The 15,880-nt window shown below is 43.0% G+C and overlaps 1 protein-coding gene across 4 annotated transcripts in view; it reads right to left on the reverse strand.

The window, feature by feature from the left end:
- The window catches only part of LOC122558042 (uncharacterized), a 224,700-nt gene that overhangs the window by 16,052 nt on the left and 192,768 nt on the right, over positions 1-15,880 (reverse strand). For all 4 annotated transcript variants that reach the window (XM_087996442.1, XM_087996444.1, XM_043706371.2 and 1 more), the window contains 3 exons: positions 15,289-15,475; positions 13,595-13,714; positions 11,342-11,565 (listed from right to left, as the gene is read on the reverse strand). In XM_087996442.1, coding sequence (XP_087852568.1) covers positions 11,342-11,565; positions 13,595-13,714; positions 15,289-15,475 — 531 coding nt within the window. The remainder of the gene's footprint in view (positions 1-11,341; positions 11,566-13,594; positions 13,715-15,288; positions 15,476-15,880) is intronic.

A 15,880-nucleotide genomic window follows, 5' to 3' on the forward strand; every position in this document is an offset into this window, starting at 1 on the left:
ATCATATATTTGTGAAACAAAAAATGGCAGGTCAGAAAATTGGACATATTATAAAAGTGAAGAACAAATTTTAATAAAGGAAAAACGTGAGTATGAGAGAAAGCTAGCCAGAAGTATAAAAACTAATGATAAGTGTTTCTATAAATATTGTTTATTTATACAGGGTAAAGCCCTTTGCTAATTTAAATCTGACACACAGAGAAGCTCACCTCATACCGTAATCTGTTAAATTTCAAGAGGCAAAGAACTATTCCAGATTTTACTATTTAAAGTAAAAATTAACCATTTTATTCTTTAAGTCCAACAGAGAACATTAAAACAACAATGATCTGTAGATTGTGGAGCAAAAATGGCCTTTGCAGTGATATGTACTTCTTGTCAGATGTGGCAGTTTAAAGAGAGTTTAAGGGTTACTGCAGATTATATCTGCCATGAATGCTGCTGGATGCGAATCTTATCAGATCGAGTGGATCGGTTGAAGAGACAGGTAGAAACGATGAGGAATTTGCAGCAGCAACAGTATGTGATGGGTGGCAGTTATAGGAATGGGGGCAAGTCTCAGATACAGTCACATAGATGGGTTAACTCCAGGAAGGGTAAGAGAAGTAGGCACCGAGGGCAGGAGTCTTTTGTGGATATACCCATTTCAAACATGTATGCTGTTTTGGAAAATGTATGGGGTGATGGATTCTCAGGGGAACGTAGCACGAACAGCCAAGCTTCTGGTATTGAGTCTGGCTCTAATGCAACAAGGGGTACGTCGGCTTCCAAGAGATCAATTGTGTTAGGGGATTCTGTAGTCAGAGGTACAGACAGACGTTTCTGTGGCCAGCAGAGAAAAAGCAGAATGGTGTGTTGTTTCCCTGGTGCCAGGATCAAGGACGTCTCTGAGAGGGTGCAGAATGTTCTCACGGGGGAGAGGGGTCAGCAGGAGGTCATTGTTCACATTGGAACCAGTGACATTGAAAGGGAAAAGGTTGAGACTCTGAAGGGAGATTACAAAGAGTTAGGCAGAAATTTAAAAAGGAGGTCCTCAAGGGTAGTAATATCTGGATTACTCCAGTGCTACAAGCTAGTGAGGGCAGGAATAGGAGGATAGAGCAGATGAATGCATGGCTGCGGAGCTGGTGTATGGGAGAAGGATTCACATTTTTGGATCATTGGAATCTCTTTTGGGGTAGAAATGACCTGTACAAGGATGATGGATTACACCTAAATTGGAAGGGGACTAATATACTGGCAGGGAAATTTGCTAGAACTGTTTGGGAGGATTTAAACTAGTAAAGTGGGGGGGGGACTCAAGGAGATAGTGAGGAAAGAGATCGATCTGAGACGGATACAGCTGAGAACAGAAGTGAGTCAAACAGTCAGGACAGACAGGGACAAGGTAGGACTAATAAATTAAACTGCATTTATTTCAATGCAAGGAGCCTAACAGGGAAGGCAGATGAACTCACGAGGGCATGGTTAGGAACAGAGGAGGATGTCTTGAAACGGTTAAAAGTGGATAAATCCCCAGGACCTGATCAGGTGTACCCGAGAACTCTGTGGGAAGCTAGAGAAGTGATTGCTGGACCTCTTGCTGAGATATTTGTATCATCGATAGTCACAGGTGAGGTGCCGGAAGACTGGAGGTTGGCAAATGTGGTGCCACTGTTTAAGAAGGGCGGTAAAGACAAGCCAGGGAACTATAGACCGGTCAGCCTGACCTCGGTGGTGGGCAAGTTGTTGGAGGGAATCCTGAGGATCAGGATGTGCATGTATTTGGAAAGGCAAGGACTGATTAGGGATAGTCAACATGGCTTTGTGAGTGGGAAATCATGTCTCACAAACTTGATTGAGTTTTTTGAAGAAGTAACAAAGATGATTGATGAGGGCAGAGCAGTAGTTGTAATCTATATGGACTTCAGTAAGGCGTTCGACAAGGTTCCCCATGGGAGACTGATTAACAAGGCTAGATCTCATGGAATACAGGGAGAACAAGCCATTTGGATACAGAACTGGCTCAAAGGTAGAAGACAGAGGGTGGTGGTGGAGGGTTGTTTTTCAGACTGGAGGCCTGTGACCAGTGGAGTGCCACAAGGATCGGTGCTGGGTCCTCTACTTTTTGTCATTTACATAAATGATTTGGATACGAGCATAAGAGGTACAGTTAGTAAGTTTGCAAATGACACCAAAATTGGAGGTGTAGTGAACAGCGAAGAGGGTTACCTCAGATTACAACAGGATCTGGACCAGATGGGCCAATGGGCTGAGAGGTGGCAGATGGTGTTTAATTCAGATAAATGCGAGGTACTGCATTTTGGGAAAGCAAATCTTAGCAGGACTTACACACTTAATGGTAAGGTCCTCGGGAGTGTTGCTGAACAAAGAGACCTTGGAGTGCAGGTTCATAGCTCCTTGAAAGCGGAGTCGCTGGTAGATAGGATAGTGAAGAAGGCGTTTGGTATGCTTTCCTTTATTGGTCAGAGTATTGAGTACAGGAGTTGGGAGGAGAAAGTGAGGTCTGCAGATGCTGGAGATCAGAGCTGGAAATGTGTTGCTGGAGAAGCGCAGCAGGTCAGGCAGCATCCAGGGAACAGGAGAATCGACGTTTCGGGCATAAGCCTGAATTCCTGAAGAAGGGCTTATGCCCGAAACGTCGATTCTCCTGTTCCCTGGATGCTGCCTGACCTGCTGCGCTTCTCCAGCAACACATTTCCAGTACAGGAGTTGGGAGGTCATGTTACGGCTGTACAGGACATTGGTTAGGCCACTGTTGGAATATTGCGTGCAATTCTGGTCTCCTTCCTATCGGAAAGATGTTGTGAAACTTGAAAGGGTTCAGAAAAGATTTACAAGGATGTTGCCAGGGTTGGAGGATTTGAGCTATAGGGAGAGGCTGAACAGGCTGGGGCTGTTTTCCCTGCAGTGTGGAGGCTGAGGGGTGACCTTATAGAGGTTTACAAAATTATGAGGGGCATGCATAGGATAAATAGACAAAGTCTTTTCCCTGGGGTCGGAGAGTCCAGAACGAGAGGGCATAGGTTTAGAGTGAGAGGGGAAAGATATAAAAGAGACCTATGGGGCAACGTTTTCACGCAGAGGGTGGTGAATGTATGGAATGAGCTGCCAGAGGATGTGGTGGAGGCTGGTACAATTGCAACATTTAAGAGGCATTTGGATGGGTATATGAATAGGAAGGGTTTGGAAGGATATGGGCCGGGTGCTGGCAGGTGGGACTCGATTGGGTTGGGATATCTGGTCGGTGTGGATGGATTGGACCGAAGGGTCTGTTTCCATGCTGTACATCTTTATGACTCTATGACTCTAATGATTTACAACTCCTTTCTTTTAAACCTATCTTTTACCTCCCACTCTACAGTACTGATCTGATTTAAAAAATTAAGATTTAACAAAAAAAAAATCACATTTCAAACCCAGCCAGCATTGTCGATTTTCCTCTGTGTTTTCCTGAGTCGTCTTTTCTTCAGTCTTCTGCTGCACAACAGGTACCTTTGGACAGGTAGCTTTCAGCTATTTGCCTAGCAGTCTGGACTTGTGGGTGCTCTTTCCTGATCTCCCCCTAACTGTTCAAAGTGTCTGGTTTTATACCCAAAAATATCCGATCATTTCAATGGTTTGATATCATCCCAAACAGTAAAATTCAAATTTGATTGGATTTTGGTGTCTGGGGCATAATTTAAACTGATTGGCTGAATTTGAATTTGTTTTTGTTCCATGGCAATGCAACTCCAACTATTTGTTTCAACCAAATGTTACATTTTAAAATTGCTCAGCACGTCGTGTGCATGCAGTCAGTCCTTGCTAGCTTCCTCACTCCCTTAAAGGTACAATACATACCCACCTTCATAACAATATATTTAATTGAGTAATGAAGTGAGAGTTGATCCTATAGAAAGTGAGTCCAAATGTCATTACAAGTAACATCCCAGAAGCAGCTGTAAATGAGGAAATGGAAAGGAGGGAGGAAATCAGGAAAACCACAGTCACAAGCATGGAGGGACTGTGGAGATTAGATTCCCTACAGTGTGGAAACAAGCTCTTCGGTCCAACCAGTCCACACCGACCCTCCGAAGAGTAATCCACCCAGACCCATTTCCCTCTGAATAATGCACTATGGGCAATTTAGCATGGCCAATTCACCTGACCTGCATATCTTTGGACTGTGGGAGGAAACCAGAGCACCCGGAGGAAACCCACACAGACACGGGGAGAATGTGCAAACTCCACACAGTCAGTCGCCTGAGGCTGGAATCGAACCTGGGTCTCTGGTGCTATGAGGCAGCAGTGCTAACCACTGAGCCACCGTGCTGCAGTAAAGAGAGTGTGTGGAGGCTGTAGACTGACAAATGCCTGAATCCTCACAGAATTAGTCAAAGGCTCTTAAAAGAAGTGGCTAGTGAGACAGTTGATGCATTGCTTTTAGTTTTTCAAAACTCACTGGAATCAGAGAGGATCCCATTAGATTGGAAGTTGTATGACATATTTATTAACTTTTTTTGAAAGGGAGAGACAGAAAACTACAGGCTAGTTAGTTTAACTTGTGCCAGAGGGAAAAAGTTAGAGTTATGAGAATGTTATTATCAAACAAGTTATAGAAGGACACTGAAACAAAGTCAAGATAATCAAGCAGAGTCAACGTAGTTTTGTGAAAGGAAGATAATGTTTGAACAACAGTACTTTTAAAGGGAAAAGGAACAGACAAAGCCAGCACATGGTCAGGCAGTGCAGGAGAGAGAGAGAGAGAAAGAAACCCACATTGCTAACTGACACAGCAGTGAAACTGCACAGTTACTGACTTTGCTGTTTGAATTCATGTATCGCTGGACATCGGAGTACGTCTGGGAAAACAAATAAACAATAAAATTCACAACTGATCTTGGAGGACCTGTTTGAGAGAGATCACAGCATCAAAACAGGTAAGTGAATAGTTTTAAGTGTGGCCTTACAGTAAGTCTGCAGCAGTGAGTAGAGTGGATTCTTTCTTGATTATATGTTTTGTTGAGATATGTTTCTTGATTAAACTTAAAAATATAAGCTATAAGTATTAAGTTAGCCAGGAGCAGTGTTTTGTAGAGGAATAAGGCTGCTATTTTCTGGGTCTGTAGATTGAAACAAGCAAAAATGGCCCCTTGTAGAGTGATATGCTCTTCTTGTTGCATGTGGAAGTTTAGGGAGAGGTTAGTGTTACTGAGGATTATATCTACAATAAATGCCGTTGGTTGAAAATCCTATCAGATCGAATGAATCGATTGAAGACACAGAGGCAATGAGGAATTTACAAGAGCAAGGGGGTGTGATGGATGGGAAAAAAGTTGCAGATATAGTCACACAGATGAGTTAACTCCAGGAAAGGTATGAGAGGTAGGCAGGTAGTGCAGGAGTCTTCTGTGGCTATCCCTATTTCAAACAAGTACGCTGTTTTGGAAAATGTAGGGGGTGATGGATTCTCAGGGGAATGTAGCACGAACAGCCACGCTTCTGATATCAACATTGGCTCTAATGCAAGAAGTGGTACATTGGGTTTCAAGAGATCGATTATGTTAGGAGACTCTCTAGTCCGAGATACAGACAGATGTTTCTGTGGCCAACAGCAAAAAATCCGAATGGTGTGTTGCCTCCCTGGTGCCAGGATCAAGGATGTCTCAGAGAGGGTGCAGAATGTTCTCAAGGGAGAGAGGGACCAGCAGGAGGTCATTGTACACATTGGAACCAAAGACACAGGAAGGAAAAAGGATGAGATTCTGAAGGGGAAGTATAGAGACTTAGGCAGGAATTTAAAAAGGAGGAGTAATATCTGGATTACTCGTGGTGCTGTGAGCTACTCCGGGTAGGAATAGAAGGATAGAGCAGAATAATGCGTGGCTGAGGAGCTGGTGTGTATGGGAGAAGTGTTCACATTTTTGGATCATTGGAATGTCTTCTGGGATAGAAGTGACCTGTGCAAGAAAAACCGACTGCACCTGAATTGGAAGGGGACTAATATACTGGCAGGGAGATTTGTTACAGCTGCTCAGGAGGATTTAAACTAGTAAAAACAAATTACTGTGGATGATGTATATCTGAAACCAAAAGAGAAAATGCTGGAAAATCTCAGCAAGTCTGACAGTATCTGTAAGGAGAGGAAACTAGTAAGGTAGGGGGTTGGGATCCAGGGAGAGAGTGAGGAAAGAGGTCAATCTGAGACTGGTTCAGTTGAGAAAAGAAGCGAGTCAAACAGTCAGGGCAGGTAGGAACAAAGCAGAGAACAAGGTTGGACTGATAAATTAAACTGCATTTATTTCAATGAAAGAGGCCTAACAGGGAAGGAAGATGAACTCAGGGCATGGTTAGGAACATGGGACTGGGATATCATAGCAATTACAGAAACATGGCTCAGGAGTGGACAGGACTGACAGCTTAATGTTCCAGGATACAAATGCTACAGGAAGGACAGAAAGGGAAGCAAGGGAGTGCTGTACTTAGGGAGGATATTCCCAGAAATATATCCAGGGATGTTATGTGGGTTGAACTGAGAAATAAGAGAGGGATGATCGCCTTATTGGGATTGTATTATAGACCCCCTAATAGTCAGAGCGAAATTGAGAATCTCAGTTATCTGGAAGAATAATAGGTGGTTATGGTAGGGGATTTTAACTTTCCACACATAGGCTGAGACTGCCATAGTGTTAAAGGTTTAGATGGAAAGGAATTTGTTAAATGTGTACAAGAAAATTTTCTGATTCAGTATGTAGATGTACCTCCTAGAGAATGTGCAAAACTTGACCTATCCTTGGGAAATAAGGCAGAGCAGATGACTGAGCTGTCAGTGGGGGAGCAGTTTGGGGCCAGTGACCATAATTCTATAAGTTTTAAATTAGTGATGGAAAAGGATAGACCAGATCTAAAAGTTGAAGTTCTAAATTGGAGAAAGGCCAATTTTGACAGTATTGGGCAAAAACTTTCAAAAGCTGATTGGGGGCAGATGTTCACAGGTAAATGGATGGCTGGAAAACGGGAAGCCTTCAGAAATGAGATAATGAGAATCCAGAGAAAGTATATTCCTGTTAGGGTGAAAGGAAAGGCCGATAATGTAGGGAATGCTGGATGACTAAAGAAGTTGAGGGTTTGGTTAAGAAAAAGAAGGAGCAACTGTCAGGTATAGACAAGATTGATCGAACGAATCCTTAGAAGAGTATAAAGGCAGTAGGAGTATACTTAAGAGAGAAATCAGGAGGGCAAAAAGGGGACATGAGATAGCTTTGGCAAATAGAATTAAGGAGAATCCAAAGGGTTTTAACAAATACATTAAGGATAAAAGGGTGACAAGGGAGAGTATAGGGCCCCTCAAAGATCAGCAAGGCAGCCTTTGTGTGGAGCCGCAGGAGATGGGGAGATGCTAAATGAGTATTTTGCATCAGTGTTTACTGTGGGAAAGAATATAGAAGATATAGAATGTAAGGAAATAGATAGTGACATCTTGAAAAATGTCCATATTATAGAGGAGGAAGTGCTGGATGTCTTGAAATGCATAAAAGTGGATAAATCCTCATGACCTATTCAGGTGTACCCCAGAACTCTATGGGAAGCAAGGGACATGATTGCTGAGATATTGTATCATTGATAGTCACAGGTGAGGTGCCAGAAGACTGGAGGTTGGCTAACGTGCGTGCCACTGTTTAAGAAGGGCAGTAAGGACAAGCCAGGAAACTATAGACCAGTGAGCTTGATATGAGTGGTGGGCATGCTGTTGGAGGGAATCCTGTATTTAAGGACTGATTAGGAACAGTGGGAAATCATGTCTCACAAACTTGATTGAGTTTTTTGAAGAAGTAACAAAGAGAATTAATGAGGGAAAAGCAGTGGACATGATATATATGGACTTCAATAAGGCGTTTGACAAGGCTCCCCATGGGATACTCATTGGCAAGGTTAGATCTCATGGAATACAGGGAGAACTAGCCATTTGGATACAGAACTGACTCAAAGGTAGAAGACAGAGAAGTAATGGTGGAGGGTTATTTTGATGGTTGGAGGCCTGTGACCAGTGGAGAGCCACAAGGATCAGTGCTGGGCCAACTACTTTTCGTCATTTATATACAGAGGAACCTCGATTATCCGAATACCAATTATCCGAAAATCGAATTATCCAAAGGAGATCTCTAGGTCCCAATGGAAACATCACATCAAAGACGTGTTTCCAACAGTGATCGTTTCATTTGTTTACAGTGATTAAACAGGCACCGTCTCCAAATGACTGACTGCCCGCCCTCTCTCTCTCCTCACACTGGAGTTCTACACAGAGGTGTACCCTAAACCCTGCTTCCCCACATAATCTCTCCAAAAAGTTGCAGTAAAAGGTTGTGTGTGTGGCTGTGGCTGCGTGTGTGTGTGTGTGTGCGCGCGCGCTATTTGGAGACTTACCCCACAAAGGCAACTACAGCAGTCTTGTTGTTGTTGTCCAGTCCAGCTGCCCCGCGGAGGGGGCAGGTGTGTACGGTGTTGGGGGGCAGGTTGGGGGGGTGTTGTGGGTGGGGGGAGGTGTTGGGGCGTGGGGGCAGTGTTGGGGACGTGGGTAGGTGTTGCGCGGGGTTGGGGGCGGGGTGAAATGTTAGAGGGGTTGGGGGCGAGGGAGCAGTGTTAGAAGGGTTGGGGTGGGGGTAGTGTTGGAGGGGTTGGGGAGGGTGTTAGGGGCGGGGATAGGTGTTGCATGTGGTTGGGCAGGGGGGTGGTGTTGGGGGTGGGGGTGCAACACCTCTCCCCGCCCCCACAGGAGTTGGGAGGTCATGTTGCGGCTGTACAGGACATTGGTTGGACCACTGTTGGAATATTGTGTGTAATTCTAGTCTCCTTCCTATCAGAAGGATTTTGTGAAACTTGAAAGGGTTCAGAAAAGATTTACAAGGATGTTGCCAGGTTTGGAAGATTTGAGCTATAGGGAAAGGCTGAATAGGCTGGGGCTGTTTTCCCTGGAGCATCGGAGGCTGAGGGGTGACCTTATAGAGGTTTATAAAATTATGAGGGGCATGGATAAGATAAATAGACAAAGTATTTTCCCTGGTGTGCGGGAGTCCAGAACTAGAGGGCATAGGTTTAGGGTGAGAGGGGAAAGATAGAAAAGAGACCTAAGGGGCAATCTTTTCATGCAGAGGATGGTACGTGTGTGGAATGAGCTGCCAGAGGAAGTGGTGGAGACCAGTACGATTTCAACATTTAAAAGGCAGCTGGATGAGTATATGAATTGGAAGGGATTGGAGCGATATGGGCCGGGTGCTGACAGGTGGGACTAGATTGGGTTGGGATATCTGGTCGGCGTGGATGAGTTGGACCAAAGAGTCTTTGTTCAGTGCTGTACATCTCTATGACTCTATTACTCTAAGCTGTTGGTGGATTGATGTATATTGTTATACAGCTTATGATCTGAACTTACAACATTAACTCTGCTTTCCTTGTACAGATAGTGCCAGATGTGCTGAGACTTTCCAGCAATTTTTGGTTTCATTTCTGATTTTCGGCATCTACAGTTCTTTTTTTCACATTAAGATATTTACAGGTTAAGTGAGTGAGCAAAGATCTGACAAATGAGCTAAAATGTGAAATTGCCCAGTTTGGAGCAATATTAAACGGAGGCATATTTTCTACATGGTGAGAGAGTGCAAGTTCTGAGATGCAGGGAGAATCTGGTGGTCCTCTTGCATGAATCGTGAAAGGCTAATCTGCAGGTACAGCAAGTCATGAGGAAAGCTAATGTTTGGTGGTTATTGCAAGAGGAATTCTACAGACATGTGAAGATTACACTTCAGTTACAAATAGCATTGTTGAGACCATACCAAATATTGTGTATGATGTTGGTCACCTTACATTCAATAAATTTCTGTATGGATGTAAATGAAATGGAAGCCAATCAGGGAGGTTTCCAAGATTAATACCTGGAATCAATGGATTGTCTAACTCTGCTTGTATCTGCCGGAGTTTAGAAGAGCAAGAGCAAACTTGATTGAAATATAAACGTATAAGATCCTGAAGGACTTTAATGCATAGTTAGACAGGCTGCTTTCTCCTCTCTTGTGGAAGAACCCAGAACCAGGACTCACTTTTTATTTTTAAAAAGTGGGTCATTCATGTCAAATAGAGATAAGCTAAAAAGATTTCGTTCAGAGGGTTATAAGTCTTTGAAACACTCACTGTGAAAAGGTGTTCAAGGCAGAGTCTTTAAATATTTTTAAAGTAAAAGTGGATAGATTCTTGGTAGGCCAAGGGGATAAAAGGATATTGGAAGTAGGCAAGAATATAGATTTGAGGTTGGGTTAAATGATCTCCTCTGTTCTTACATTCCTACCTTTTTCTGCTCAGTATGGTGTGTAAAGTGCAGGCTTCAGATCAGAGAGTGTTACAATCTTCACTTTTTGGTGTACATGGATGATCTGATTAAGGTCGGACTATCTCCAAATCTGCCGATGACTCCAGACAGGATATGTGAGAGAAACCGCTGGATGACAGTGGATGGATTGGGAAAGGGAACAGACAAGTGGCAGAAGCGGGCTAATGTGGATTTGTGAGGCAAGTAGACTTTGGAAAAATAAACAGACACGTCTTGGAAGTGAACACGAAATCAAAAGATACTGAAGGGTGAGAATATACACAGACACCCTTTTATTAAATACAGAAATTTATTGAATGTTGAGTAGTGAGATAAAGTTATCAAAAGGTCAATAACAGTTTGATAAAAGGTAAGTGTAAAGAAATATCAATTCAACCACAGATAAGGATAGTTTCATATCTAACTTTAGAGAGGACACTAAAGCCACAGAAAGCAGGGGGTGTAACCAGGAAGGGACTCTCGAGCTATCAGGAGAGATTAGAATATTGAGTAATTCAACTGGAGCAAAGAGGTAAAAGGAAATCTTGGAGATTTTTAAAATTATATAATGTTTTGAATAGAGAAGAACATCCCTTCCATTTGGGGAATCAGTAACGAGGTGATGTTGATTAAAAATTAGCACAGAGATCTCAAAGAGAGATTTAGAACTATGTGTTTTCACAAAGGGTTATTGGTCAGGGAATACTTCGCTGCAAAAGGCTGAAATAAATCTCAAGTGAAAAACTGAATAAGTCTATGAAAGGTGAACATGTGTCTACGGGAAAAGAGCCTGCAGTGGGATTAGCTTGGGATTGATCCAGGATTCTGGGAGAGAGCAGGGTAGTGGGGTTAGTTTGAGGGATTTTTCTAGTTACCAGCCAACTCAGGTGCAATTGGCTGATGGGCTGTTTCTGTACAACACATCTACTCCCAGCATCTAACTGGTTGTTGAATTCCAAATACAGTTAAGAGCCCTTTGAATTAATCTTGTGTTGTTACCTCCTGTGTAATGGCACAAAGTCTGTCCAGCTGGTTCTCCGTGTATCAGATGGACTGGGAGCCCAAGCTGCTTCCTGCATGCACTGTTTCTGTGGGGTCACTGCTTGAGATATCTGCTGTTTATTCAGCGGCACAGGGGTCCAGTCTTCTGAGGCATCATCCTTCACATCAAACGAGTTGGCAGCAGCTGAGAATCTGTGCAAGGGGATGTACCAAGCGATAGGCTGCAAAAAGGCAGAATACAGCCACTTATGTTCAACTTCAGCAAATATCCACAAGTTTGAAATTCACAATCCACTTCATGTGGCATATTTGCTCATTACATCTTTGGGATATTTCTTTGGGTTATTAAGGTGATTATTGTTTGTTCTAACAATTGGACTTCAATCCCCTATAATCTGGAGTGTACCTTCCTCTCTATTATTTCGCTATTTAGTCATGCAGTAGCTTGACTGAGAAACTGCAGCAGAGAATCTTTACTCAGTGGCATCTGAGATGAATTCCATTATGCCTCATGAATGGTCCCTTTTTCTTCTATAGAACTGAGGAAAATGTTTCTCTTGAATTCCCGAACGGAAGTAGTTCCAAGATATTGACCCAGTGACACTGAAGGAATAGCAATATATTTCCAAGTCAGGGTGGTGAGTGGCTCGGAGCAAAACTTTCAGGTGTCTGCTTTCCTTGCTCCTCTACATGATGGTGGCCATGGGTTTGGGGGAGCTTTGGGGGTTTTCTGCAGTGTATCTCATGAATCAGTACTGAGCATCAGTAGTGGAGGGAGTGAATGTTTGTGGATGTGGTGCAAACTACACAGTTACTTTATCCTGGATGGTGTCAAGCTCGTTGTTAGAGCTACACCCTTTGCAGCAAGTGGGGAGAATTCCATCACACTCCTCATTTGAGCTTGTAGATGGTAGACAAGTTTTGGGGAGTTATTTGCTGTAGGATTCCTGGCCTCTGACCTGCTCATGGAGCCACAATGATTATATGGCTAGTCCACTTCAGCTTCTGGTCAATGGTAACCCCCCAGGATGTTGATCTTGGGGGAATTCAGTGATGGTAGTGCTGTCAAATGTCAAAGGGTGATGGTTAGATTCTCTGTTGTTGAAGGGGGTCTTTGCTGGCACTTGTGTGACATGAATGTTACTTGCCACTTATCAGCTGAAAGCTGGATGTTGTCCACGCCTTGCCGTCCAGGACATGAACTGCTTCAGTACCGGTGGATGATGCAAATAGTGCGGAATAATGTGAAGTCATCAATGAACATCCCCACTCTTGTGATGGAGAGAAGGTCATAGATGAAGCAGCTGAAGATGGTTGGGCTTAGGACACTACCCTGAGGAACTCCTGCAGTGATGTCCTGAAGCTGAGATGACTGCCTTCCAACAACTACAGCCATCCTGACTCCTATTAATTGCCGTTTTGCTTGGGGTCTTGACAAATATTTAGATTCAATAAAATATGGAATTAAAAGTTAGCCTAATGGTGAACCTGTCACCATTGCGGATTGTTGTAAAAACCCATCTGATTCACTAATGCCCTTTGGGGAAGGAAATCTACCCTCCTTACATGGTCCAGCCTACATGTGGATCCAAACCCACGGTATTCTTAACTGCTCCTGAAATGGCCTACAAAGCCAATCAGTTTTAGGGCAGCGAGGGATGGGCAAGAAATTTCAGTGAATTTGTCAATGAAACCCAAATCTCATCAAAGAAAAAAAATCTGTACATGTCAGGAATAGGTGAGTGGATGGCTGGAAAGCCATGTGTTGGGATTTAATGAGCACACCTGCCTTCAGACCAGAGAATGTAAAATCCAGCTCTTTGGGAACGGTGGCTCTGTGGTTAGCACTGCTGCCTCACAGCACCAGGGACCCGGGTTCGATTCTAGCCTGGGGCGACTGTCTGTCTGGAGTTTGCACATTCTCATCGTGTCTGCGTGGGTTTCCTTCATTTGTTCCGGTTTCCGGTTTCCTCCCGCAACCAAAGATATTCAGGTGAAATGAATTGGTCATACTAAATTGTCCATAGTGTTCAGGGATGTGTAAGTTAGATACATTAGTTAGGCGTAAATGTAGAGTTATAGGGTAGGGCAATGGATCTGGGTGGAGTTACTCTCTGGAGGGTCAGTGTGGACTTGTTGGGCCAAATGGCCTGTTTCTACACTGTAGGGATTCAAAAAAAATTCTAAATTTGAGAATCTCTGCCCATTACAGAGCATATTCCTCACTCCACTACCCTCTCCTTTCTTTACCTGACCATTTGATTTGCAGAGAGCTGTGGTACATTCTGGTCCACTCCGGAATCTGTGCTGCTCTTGCCACACGAGGTCAGATGGAAGCCTTTGGGAGATGTCAGCTACTGCAGCCCAAACCTACATGGAGAAAACAAATTAAAGTAAACCAGAGGGGAAGGCATCGCCTTCTTGTTCACAATAAATCCTTTTAAAAAAGACTATGTGATTTGCTTCTGAGTTCCTTATCACTGTGCTGAAAGGGTCACGGTGTAGTAACTATAAGATGGTTTTACTATATAGGACCTTTCACATCCTCAGTGCATCTCAAAACACTTGACAGCCAATGAAATCTGTTTTTTAAAGTATTGCCACCCATTGTAGTGTACAGAAACATGGCAGCTGAGTTGTGCAAAGCAAGATTCCACGAGTAATTCTTCTTTCAGTAAAAATGAAGCTTTGACCCAATTGCTGTAAGAACCAACGGTCTCACTCATCCTTTAAGAAAGGAAAGCTGCTGCCCTTACACTGGCAGGGATTATACGTGACTCCGTTCCATAGCAGTGATTATGAACTGTTCTCTGATGTGGTCAAGCAAGCCATGTTATTATAGTATCCCCTTCTCGGGTTAAGTAGAGATGTGCAAGGACTTGCCTGCAAAGCTCACATCCTGAGTATGAATGCTTGAGATCCTTTCGAGGTGGTCTAGGTGTATACTATATTCATTTGAAATTTGAATTTTAAAGTAAACTACATTTGTAGTTTCAGTTGTATTAGAGAACCTTTTTTGTTAAAAGGTCAGCAAGTCATTTTGGATCAGTGAATTAGAGACATCGTTTCTAAGAAAGCATGTGACATCAGCTAAGTGCCTAATAAGATACCTGCGATATTAATTGATGATGCATTTACAAAGTTGGACTTTAATGTCAGACAGCGAAAACAGATCAGGGTATTCATTTTTTCTTAATATCAGAAGAACCCAGTTTCAAGATCAAAAGCCATTTAACCCAAGCAGAGGAATTTTATTTGTGAAGTCTCCAGGTTGTGAGAGTTTGTATAGAAGCTTAAAGCTGAAAAGAGATTTTGGCCATCAGACCTGGAAAGTATCTGTTAAAGAAGAAATTAAAGAGGTGAGAGTGGATTCAAGCTTTACTGAGATTGAATGAAGGATATTTCTAGGGAAAGGATGGAAACTCTGTTTTGCAGTTTGCTAAGATCTTTCTCATCCGTCAAATATAGAGCGAGGTTTGTTCATTTCATCTTGTGTAGTAAATTTGTTTTCAAAAAAATCAGCAGCTCACGATAATTTTTTCAACACTAACTACTACAGTGACCAACTGTGAAAATTGAACTTATTATCAATCAAGCCAGGTTTCACTCTGCATTTCCATCATCTGGGATAATGCCATCAGACTGGGAGAAGATCAATTGCCAAACTCTCACTGGTTAGACCTTGTAAAGTGTTGACAGGCCTGAGTGGAAGCGAATAGCTGGTTTTCGACTCAGAGCTAAATCTAGGAATTAAAACTCTCCCTCTTTCCTTTTTCTGATAATTTTGGTACTTTGAAAAAGAGTGAAAGCTTTCACATAAATGGATGGAGGGAGGGACAGACAGGTACTAGCAATATCAGGACAAGGTGTAGTGACAGATGTAGGAATATATAGACAATAAAAACAGATACTTGATGGTAGTAACAGGCTTTCGATGGCATTACCTTGAGGCATTGCTGTGCTGGAAGCAATGAGTGTTGTGGGAAGCGGTACAAGGAGATTGGATAAGCACCAACTCTCTGTTGCAGAGTGCAGCCACTGAGATCTATGTTCTTGTCGTAGGAAGTGTTGAAGAGTTGAACAAAACAGCCTTTGGAATCCAACTCCTGTATCTTCACAGAGGTAGTTGCTCTAGAACCAGGTGAGAAAGCCAACTTTGATTGATCTGTGTTTGAGAAATGATTCTGGATTTTACATTCTACTGAAGGACTGTTTGGTACTGACCACTTAGTCCATTGGTCAAGACTGGGAAAGCTATATAATTGCTTAGCACTCTATGCTCAGATAAAGGTCTATCAGTTTCAATTCTGTTGCATGTTTTCAATGTTTCAATAAAGCAGAGAAATAGACAATGCAGTCCAACTAATCTGTGTGCTGTTTATATCTCAAACAACAGCAGAGACTTTCTAATGGTTACAGCACAGGAGGTCACTCAGCCCAATGTTACTGTACTGACCCTCTGCAACAGAGACCTGGTCCCACTCCACCAGCTTTTCTCTGTCAACTTGCAAATTATTTGACTTCAGATAATTATCC

Source organism: Chiloscyllium plagiosum, unplaced genomic scaffold (assembly GCF_037043375.1).
Source record: "Chiloscyllium plagiosum isolate Xiang-an unplaced genomic scaffold, Cpla_swu_hap1 HiC_scaffold_18, whole genome shotgun sequence".
NCBI classification, from domain to species: Eukaryota; Metazoa; Chordata; class Chondrichthyes; order Orectolobiformes; family Hemiscylliidae; genus Chiloscyllium; species Chiloscyllium plagiosum.